Source organism: Oreochromis aureus, linkage group 9 (genome assembly GCF_013358895.1).
Source record: "Oreochromis aureus strain Israel breed Guangdong linkage group 9, ZZ_aureus, whole genome shotgun sequence".
NCBI classification, from domain to species: domain Eukaryota; kingdom Metazoa; phylum Chordata; class Actinopteri; order Cichliformes; family Cichlidae; genus Oreochromis; species Oreochromis aureus.
Genome location: NC_052950.1, coordinates 25,776,810 through 25,787,038, shown reverse-complemented (window position 1 = coordinate 25,787,038; position 10,229 = coordinate 25,776,810). Strand labels below are relative to the sequence as shown.

Below are 10,229 nucleotides of genomic sequence, written 5' to 3'. Positions count from 1 at the left end.
AGGATAGAAAGAGGAAGGTGGAGAGAATGAATGGAGTCTTTTGAAAGTATGTAGCCCCATTTTGTTGTCAGGCTATTTTCTGCACCTACAGAGTTGAAGGAGGGAAAATCCTCCAGGGGTTAAAAAGTGCAAGCCAACACGTACACTTTAAAACATGCACAAGATGGACAGATGAGGGGAATATGGCACAGGCTGACAAGAGGACAGTACCTCTAAGGATTTTACATCTAGAGGCTGTTATGTAGTTTGTGTCCATATTTGAACTATGCCTTTCATTTTGCCTCATGTTTGCCCATCTGCCTCTATCCTCCATTACTAACAAAACCTATATGGATGCCGGGCAGATATTCATGAATAGGGCTCCACTCCGAGTTCGTACTTATCCAAACCCTCCCGTCCTCCTCTTCTTCCACCCCTCCCATCCCCCAGTCCATCTGTTTTGGTGGAGGCCATCCATTAATAAAGAGACTGTCTTTTCGTTTCTATTTCCCATCCTTCTGTATTATTTATTTACTTATCTATCTCCAGTTATGGTGGGAAGATATGTGTGCCAGAATGGGACGCAGCAGATCTACCCACTTCTAAAAACAAATGACTAATCATGTTCAATCTTTTAAACAGCCATAACAGCAATTAGTATAGACTCTGATTGACAGCTCTTTCAATTTACATCTACCAAATCTGCAGATTGTGGGTGTTAACAGGTGCTCGGTGGTGTTCAGATGAATTTTACATTTCAACCCAAGAGAGACTTCATGTGAAGGCTGGAGATGGTCTGAAAGAAGTAAGTCTAATTAAAGTGTTTTTTAAAAAGTGACTATCTGCAATTAAAGTCATCTGAAAAAGAACATTTTATCAGGACTCAATACACTCATTTGATAAACTAAATACAATCTATGATTCTGCTGGAGTGATTTTTTGTATGACTTTATCAGTCACTCATATTGTTGTGGAAAAAAGTTGGCCCACTCTTCTTTAAAATGTTGCTTTTGTTCATCAGGATTTGCAGGTATTAATTTATGCACAGCTTGACATTTCAGTTGGGTTGAGGTTTGGACTTTGGGACATTAGAACACATTCTGTTTGCTGCTGTGCTTAGGATCACTGCCATGTTGCAAGACCCAGTCTGGGCCAAGCTTTAGCTGCTGGACAGATTGCAACATTGTTTCAGAAGGTTTGTAGTTTTTTGTTGGTTTGTTTATTTATAGGTCCAGATTTTTTCCCGGCAACCCCTTCAAGAAAGCCAAACTTGTTCAGTCTTTTTTTAATTGCAATGTTACAAACCTTAACCTATAATATGCTAATTGAGGCTTATAGAGTCTGAGATAGCTCTGGATTTTTCTGCTGTGTCTCTGAGCAGTCTGACCTTGGGGTGAATTTGCTGTCCACTCCTGGGAAGATTGGCAATTATCTTGATTGTTTTCAACTTGTAAATAATCCTTCTCACTGTGGAATGATGGAGTTCCGTTTGTCTGGAAATGAGCTGATAACCCTTCCCAGATGGGCATTAACAATGACTTCTTTAAAATAATTTCTGATATCGTTCCTCCTTGACAGACACCTGAAAAAACTGCCAAAATGTCTGCTTTTATAGAGGTGTTCACACTTGCTGATGATCAGTTAATCAAAGGCATCTGACTAGAAGCACTTAGATGCTACTAATCATATGTAAAAAATATTTTTTTTACATGACTGAAAGTGATCAAACCTTTTTTGGTGAACCATCTTCACAATACAATTTACATCTATTGATTGAGCCCTTTGGAGGACCGTAAAAAGGGGGAACTATTGATAAGTGCCACAAATTCACTGTCCAACCAACCAAATATGCCTCTAGGAACAGACTGTTTATGAAAGTATGTAGCTTTAGTTTGGTGGGAAGATGATCTTAAACACTAGTAGAAACAATAAACCCAAATCTGATGAGTTTATGCCCTATGCTGCTTATCTTACATCACATTCAGTATAATATAATGAGCTTATATAAATTATGGTCCTTAATAGAGTAAAAAAGGAGGATAAAATAGGGTTTTCTTTAGGCCAGGTTAATTTTGCGATTGAGATTGGGTGAAAAATCATCTGCACACTCATATTTCAGAGTCATCCTTCGTTAGTCACAGCTAGTTTCAAAACACCACGAAGGCTCCTGTGAAAACACTCAGCTTGAGGCTTCACAACAGGACTTCACTAACCAGTGGGTGATGGCTGCGTCAGTCTCATGGTTACTCCAGGATAAATAACTAATCTGTTCAAAATTAAACTTTTTGATGCAGAACAAAAGTTTCTGACTCTTTACATTTTAAATAACATTTTAAATAAGATATCTTCATGAAAGTGATGTTTAAAATTTTAAGACACCATACTATTAGCGTCGGTTTCTGCTCATCAAACCCAGCGTCTCATTTAAATGTCTTCATTTTAACCATTTCCACTATCTCCATCTCCCTCTTTCAATCCATCTTTATCATATCCGCTATTTCTGTCTATCCAGTCGGAGCATCTTCTCGGTGGTCAGCAGCATCTGTAATTTCTAAATGTCATTTGGGCATTAGCTCATGAGGCCAGGCAGGATGCTGTAAGTGGGGGTGATGGAAGAGGGAGGTCAAAGGGAGGAGCATGGGTGGAGAAATACAGTAGAGTCGTTTTCATGGCCTCTTAGAGACTCAAAGATTTGATTACAGTTACCGGACAGAAACAGAGAAGATTGATGCAGACGGATGCAGATAAAAGGCGTATCACATGATCACGCTGCTTCTCTTTACGATTGCAGGAGAAAAGGGCAGAACAAAATGATTGAGACAGGTGATCATAAATTTAATAAGAAATACTGGAAGAGGCCCAGTGACTTCGGCAGTGTCTGAAAAAAAATCCACTTGCCTCAAAGGTCAAAGTGTAATATCTTAGAAGAGCTATTTTCATCTATCAGAAAGGGAGTTTAATCTGTACATCAAACAAAAAACGGCCCCAGGTTTTCCCTGCCCTCTGCTGGACATGCTTTAGCTCAGCAGAAAAAAACTGTCATTTTTGTAACCTTTGCTATTAGTTCCACTTAGGGAGAATGTAGCAAACAACAAAGGCAAGGTGTTTGTTTGCCAGCCTAGACATCAGACCGTGGCTGAGCCTCTGGCAGCAGAAAAGCTGATGTTTTGCTAAGCTGACATCCACTCAAAAGCCTTTTGCTGTTCAGTTTGACAAATCAGGAGGGCTGATTACCATGCTGAATAAGAATGGATCAAATCTGCATATTTTGACATAGCAATTTTCACCAACTTTAGCTCTGAATCTTAAAATTTGAGACAATACTGTTCACATGCTATTACTATAATCTATTCACAATGGGCAAAATGGTACCATAGCTGTATGATGAAACCAACCTCTTCAGAACTATCTAGACGGGAAGGACTGACAATTATTTTTTACCTGGAGTGCAGGATGAGTCAACAAAATCACTGACTCTTTATAATAAGAGCACAGATACTTACATAAACATCAGAAGAGGTCCCTCTGGACAATTCGAGTATCTAATTAACAAAGCCCAGCTTTCAGAATGTAGATGTTTATGAGGGCAAATGTTTGACAAAAGGAAGCTAATAATGACATCAAACAAAGCACAGCTGTGCTTTGTTATGAAGGCAATAAATGCATTTTCTGTGGTGAAAAATACACAGGAACTCAATTATCCATCCATTCATTTTCTTCTGCTTATCCAGATCGGGGTTATGGATGGGCTGGAGCCTCTCCCAGATGTTCTAGGGACACAGACGGGGTACACACTGGACAGGTTGCCAATCTACTGCAGCTTACTGATACAACTCAGTATTTCATTAGGACCCGCATAGAACTTAAAAATATTTTAAAAAAAATTATGACATATCAAAATATGTAGAGGTTACAATTTCTTTTTACTTTTCACTTCAGTTTTCCTTTACTCTGTGGAACCTGCAGAAGTAAAGAAAATAGAAGTAAAAAATCTTACAAATTAGATGCTTTCATAGACAGTACATTGCCTCCAGCCCTTTTTTTCAGTGGTTCTTGGGGTCAATGTGTCAGTTGATTTACTCAAGTGTACAGATTAGTGTGGTAGTGTTTTACAAGGATAGGCTCCAGGTGACAAATCAGTGGTTTAATCACCCTAGATGTCATTTTTACACTGGCCACTAAAGTAGATTTATCACAAGTCAGTGATGTAATGGCACCAAGTCAGGTATGGGTTTATTACTCATAACTGCTCGACAAACACTGAAAGAGTCAAGCAGGGGTGATTGTGCTCTCTTACATACTGGATAAAAGCGACCAACAGAGCTCAGAGCTTCTCTAATCACAAATATAGGTAAAATAAATGGAGAATCGAAAACTCAAACTCAAAAATTAGTCCTTGTATAGTTAAGTTGAGTCTAGCTATCAAATGTTGGAGCTAAAACAAATCAATTATAAGTATTTTTTTTTTTTAAATACAATAGTTGGTGCATAAGGAAAATGTGACTCAACAAAATATCTATTTGACAGCTAACTCTAATTTAGATAGTGTTATCGTGAGCCCAGCTAATAGTTGAAATCACTTAGCTCTTTGGAGTCAATGTAAGATTTATTTATTAAAAAATAAATATATCTATAAAATAATCTATAACTATCTTATAACAATTAGCCTTATAATTAGGGCAAAGCAACATGCTCTCTCATGAACCATTTTTGAACCTTTTTGTGGAGCCTTGTGAACCATCTGATTGAACAAAATCTATTCAAGAGGGATACTTAAATTTTAAACAAGCTGGCAAAAAGAAAGTTAGCTCAGTGTTTCCCAACCACTGTGCCACGGCACATAGGTGTGCTGTGAGAAATGATCCAGTGTGCCGTGGAAGAGTATCGGGTTTCACCTGGCAAAACAATTACATTCTCTTCCACTAGATGGCAGTGCAATTTCTTGCTCCAATTAAATGGGTTGCCAACTGCCGGTAAAACAGAAGAAGACAAAAGAGAATTTACATCAGGGGTGTCGAAGTCCAGGCCTCGAGGGCCGGTGTCCTGCAGGTTTTAGATAACGCCCTGGGTGAACACACCTAAATCAAATGAGTAGTTCATTACCAGGCCTCTGGAGAACTACAAGACATGTTGAGGAGGTCATTTAGCCATTTGAATCAGCTGTGTTGGGTCAAGGAAACATCTAAAACCTGCAGGACACCGGCCCTCGAGGCCTGGACTTCGACACCTGTGATTTACATAGTCATGGTGCAAGTGAAATAACGCAGCGCATAATAGCAATAGATAATATTTGAAAAGAAAAGGTATTCAATCTGACCTGCGTCCTGGAGAAAATTCCGACCCAGATGAATTTCCTAGCATGAGTAGTAAAAGGTATATTGGGGACAAATCAAGCTAATTCCGCTATGCCTGGTGCGCGGGGGAAATTTATCAGTTTGCTTTTTGTGACATTTCTGTTTGTGCCGTGTGAATTTCCTAATGTGAAATAGTTTTGAAGACAAAAGGGAGTCTAAACTGATTCTAGGAAAGTTTTCTACTGCTTTACTTCGTATTTCATGATGTTTTTCTGTATACAAAAGTTGTGATGTCTTAATCTATAAAATAAACTCAAATGTTGAGTACAAATGCTTGACAGGGCTCGAGGAGACAAGCAACAATAAAAGAAATAAAAAGTAAAAATTTCCGTTGTTTGTTCTGATTCTTGTGTAGCACATTGGTAATCGAAACTTCCATTAGAAGACAAGAATGCCTGCCAGGTGCTTGATGCATTATATTGCTCGTAAAAGCATCTCACTTACTTCTTCCCTTTGTCTCTTAATCATCTAAACACCTCCCAGCACACACACACATGCACATACATACACACACACACTAAGAGACAGACTGGAGCAGTAGACTGTTTTTCTAATTGGTGTGAATTGATGAGACTGCCGCTGGTGTTGCCACAGATACAAGTCATTAATGTTACCCCCTGCTGGACACCACAAGACTAACTGAAAACCACACTCACAAGCACATGCACAGCACCTCCTGTAACACAGAACAAGTTGCCATGGGAACTGTTGACATAAATGAATGGGATGTGATGTGGTGTAAGTGTGTGTAATAGCGAGTCCGGAGGAAAATCAATAAGTGGACATGCTTTCAATCTCTTTATGTCTTTTGTCCACCATCCATCAGCACCCTCCACCCACTGCTCACTACATCACTTTGGCTCTCTCTCTTGTTCGCACACATATTTTTTTTTTATCTCTTCTTATCAATCACAGCAAAATTGGAGGTACAATGTAATTTCTCAGGAGTTTTATTTGAACCTAAAAAACAAAAAACTGAAGAACAGAATCAGTGGACCATTATGACGGCATACAAATTTATAATTACAATGAAAAGTTTGTCACATATTAACTTACAAAAACATTCGAAGAAAAACAGAAGACATAATAATAATGAAAAAAGAAGACAAACACCTGTAATGATATACACTGGTTTCAATCTAATCATTTCTACAGTGGATATTGTACTACTAAAATACTGACAGTAAAGTTACAGGACTAGGGCTTGCCCATTCATCGCAATAAATCTGATCTGAAATCTGCCTATTTTCTATTTCAAATTGATGTTATTTACAAGTTAAACCAGTTTTATATTATTTTGAATTAAGTATCAAAAATTTTTCTTTTAGTCCTGACCCCCTGAAAACCTTTTTTTTTTGTGTGTAGCACTCTCTATGTAACTAATTTAACAGACACTTAAAAAAATCTGTAAAAATACAGCACAATGTACTATTTTAAAATAAGAGAATTTATTAGGAATTTAGTTATTCTTTTTTTACCATTTGCTGTTTACAGAAACAAACAAAGAAAGAAAAAACAGATGTACTGGCAGAAAATTAACAGCACATTTTTCATTTTGTTTGTTTGTTTGCTTGTTTGTGTTTTATTTAAATTTTTTACAGTGTAGAGACTGCTATCAACTGTTCTCCAGTCAAATCAAAAATACCCATTTTTCCCTACTAACCAGTTGTTGCCAGGGGGGTTTACCAACAGGTCTCAACGCCTGTATAATTGGCAGTGAATCAAACAATAGCACTACTGTTTGGCAGTAACACTAAAAAAAAGCTTTACAGAATTTTTAAAACTCAAATAATTCAATCAGTACTTGTTTCATGATTTTAATTGGTAGATTTAATTCTAGAATGATAAGTGTAATTTCATTAAATACAGATTTCTTTATCAAAAACAAAATGCTAAATGAAGAAAAAGATCAGCGGGCTGATACCAAGTCAACAAATCACAGCCAAATCATTACAGCAGATACTTCTTTCCCATTTTCTGGCGAATATTGAAAATTATGCATCATACGGTATTCCTGTCATTCCAAAGAAACATCATGTTGGTGTGTGAATGCACCTCAGCGGTGCAGTCCACTGACGGAGACACAAAGACAAATGAGAGCGCATGCTGCAGTTTGAGTGCTTGTAATTCTGTAAGTTCATTTGCCTCAGGCTGAACTGCAGCGCAATGAATATAAATGTCTGACACAAGATTGAAACAAAGCAAAACAGAAGGCAAGACTGCCAAAGGAAAATCTGGGCCCACACACACACTCACACACACTCTCAAATTCCAACTCACAGACAAAGTACCTGATCTAGTTTGCTAGATGTTACATTAAGATCACTTTGCTTCTATAATACTGGTTTTCAAAATAAAATAATATTAAGTAGCATAACTTTACTTAAAGAACTAATCTTTGGTGTACAGTGTTCAGAATTTGGGCTGCTGACAAAAAAATGCGAGCTGAGCTGATATATCTGCATCCTACAGTCACAAAAAACAACCTGGAATATATTTTTGTAATCAGTAGAAAAGTCCTCATCATTGTACATTTACATTACATAAATTCTCAGAAGAAATGCAGTTCATGTAAATGCAGTGCTTTTATTTAGCTGCATGTACAGCACATAGAGCTGTGTTGTTTTAATGTCACAAAAACATGTTTGTCTCCAACCCTGTAACTGTGGTCCTTTATAAGAATCTTCAACCTTAATTTATGTGACATAAGGAATAAAGATGACTGTAAAAAGTTACATTTTTCTTGTTAGCCAATTGAAAGCAGCTTCAGTTCAAAGATCCACACTTACCCAAACGCTGTGTATGTGTTAGGGTGTTTCAGTGAGAACAACTCTATTTCATTTTTATGTTGTTCCCTTATCATGTAAACTATGTTGGATAAATCCAGCATTATCAGCCTTTTCGCGAGTATCACGCTGAGGTCGAAGGTTACCACACCCGGCAGGATTGTGCTCCTCTGTTCATAATTGACGACTCGGAACACTTGAATGCTTTCCGAAATTCCTCGTAGTTACTCATCGCTCCAATAACTCTGCAGGACACGAGTGATGATAAAGGTCAGGTTGGAGGGGTTCTTGCTATGTGTGTCCATGTGTGTGTCTGCGTGCGGGCTTCACCTGTATTTTGGTGGACTGTGAGCTCCACTTTGGATCTGCTCCCTGGCCGCTTCTGGTCTGTATGTGTTACATCTCACCTGCGCATTACAAACACACCGATTAAATGCTTTGCTAGATACTCAAAACGATGTATGTGTATTCATAAGTTTCTGACTAAACATGTGCCATTGCATGCAATATTACAATAAAAATCCCAAAGGAAAACTTCTGTCTAGCATTCCATTTGAGGCCATTCCATTTCATTGTTTCCACAGACAGGAATGCATTTGAATGCAAAATCACACATGCATGCTTCTATAAATGCAATAATTCCGAGTAGCCAGACATGTTCCACACATGGAAACAGTAAAACACGATGACATCCTGTTTGGCTAGACAGCATGAAAGGGGAAGAAAGAACTCTAACAGCTCAACAAGAGCAGTACCCAAGATGTGGAACACAGCATGAAAGTCCTGTGATAGATTTTCAAACCTTTCTCATCTCTATGGTTTGGATAGCATTAGAAATAGATATGTTCAACTGTATTTTACATTTGTTTCAGTAAATGACAGCGTGAGAGGAGCAACATTGCCTCCTACTGACACTTTTAGGAATTACAAGAACCGACTCTTCAAATTTGCATAAACTGTAGTTAAGAAATGAAGCACATTAGGGATGTGTCCACAAGGGGGCCATGGGAAATACAATTGGATTCTCCAGCATGGATAGAACCAGCTATAGAAGGTTACTGAGTACATTTACTCAAGTACTTTACTAAACTACAATTTTAATGTATATACTATTTTTATGTAATACACTTTAATGGTTTATATGGTTTGGTTTATATTCAACCATTATGTTAAAGTGCCGAAACATTACATTTCCCATAGGAAAACGCCCACATATTACCTGTCTATCATCACTTTACTATGCAGACCTGCAAATCAACTGAAAGTCTTCAGATCTAACACACACTGGCAGAAAAACTGCATTTAGAGCGTAGTGAAAAATAGTGTGCAAAAGTGTCTTTACATGCGCGTAGCTCAAGAAGAACAGTTGGTTGTTGTTCAGTCCAACTCCAGGCAGCAGAGGCTCCTCCACACCACCTCTGCTCTCATCCACCCACCGCCTGTACGCCTACACAAGAACAGTGAAATAAACATTCTCTCATCTGGATTGCTTTACATGACATCGTTAAATCTTCTTCATCATTTTTGCTAAGGGAACAAATTCATTTAGAATTAGGAAATTGCTCTTTTTTTTTTAAACAATAGCTCACAATGTCCGAAGTAGACAGCTCCTGTGGCAAACCATTTCTTAAATCATAGATCATACCCTGAATGCTTCTCTTATTCCTCCATTGTCTGCTATGTTTTCTGCCAGGGTCCTCTTACCCCGCACCTGCAGGGCAAAACATTTACAAAAGAGTAACAAAGGCAGTAATGCATCAGAAACGTCTGAACTGAACAACAGTCTTCAGTTATTTCTTGACTTTGATAATTATCCATTATACACAGGCATTTTTTAGACAGTTTCTTAGAAAAGTGGTTTAAATTCATTCTACATCTGCAGTTTTTTCTTTTTTATAAATTTTTGCACATTCAGACTGTTTCCTTACATTTAGGCCCGCCTCCTTCCAGTGATAACCATTATACTGGTCAATCATACACTGGGTTTTCTCATTGAAGGCCTCTATAGACGAGTTGCTCCACCACTGTTCAAGATTGCCATTTTTGTCATATTTGCGACCTGCTCAGACCACATAATTCATTGTGTCAGGAGTTTGTTATTCAATCACAA

At 37.9% G+C, this 10,229-nt stretch overlaps 1 protein-coding gene across 2 annotated transcripts in view; it reads right to left on the bottom strand.

Moving 5' to 3' along the window:
* Positions 1 to 6,281: 6,281 nt before the first annotated feature.
* phex (phosphate regulating endopeptidase homolog, X-linked) overlaps positions 6,282 to 10,229 on the bottom strand; it is a 30,788-nt gene continuing 26,840 nt past the window's right edge. For both annotated transcript variants that reach the window (XM_039616898.1, XM_031745056.2), the window contains exons 18-22: positions 10,048 to 10,178; positions 9,765 to 9,830; positions 9,462 to 9,566; positions 8,450 to 8,526; positions 6,282 to 8,364 (exon numbers count right to left, since the gene is read on the bottom strand). In XM_039616898.1, coding sequence (XP_039472832.1) covers positions 8,262 to 8,364; positions 8,450 to 8,526; positions 9,462 to 9,566; positions 9,765 to 9,830; positions 10,048 to 10,178 — 482 coding nt within the window. In that variant the 3' untranslated portion in view covers positions 6,282 to 8,261. The remainder of the gene's footprint in view (positions 8,365 to 8,449; positions 8,527 to 9,461; positions 9,567 to 9,764; positions 9,831 to 10,047; positions 10,179 to 10,229) is intronic.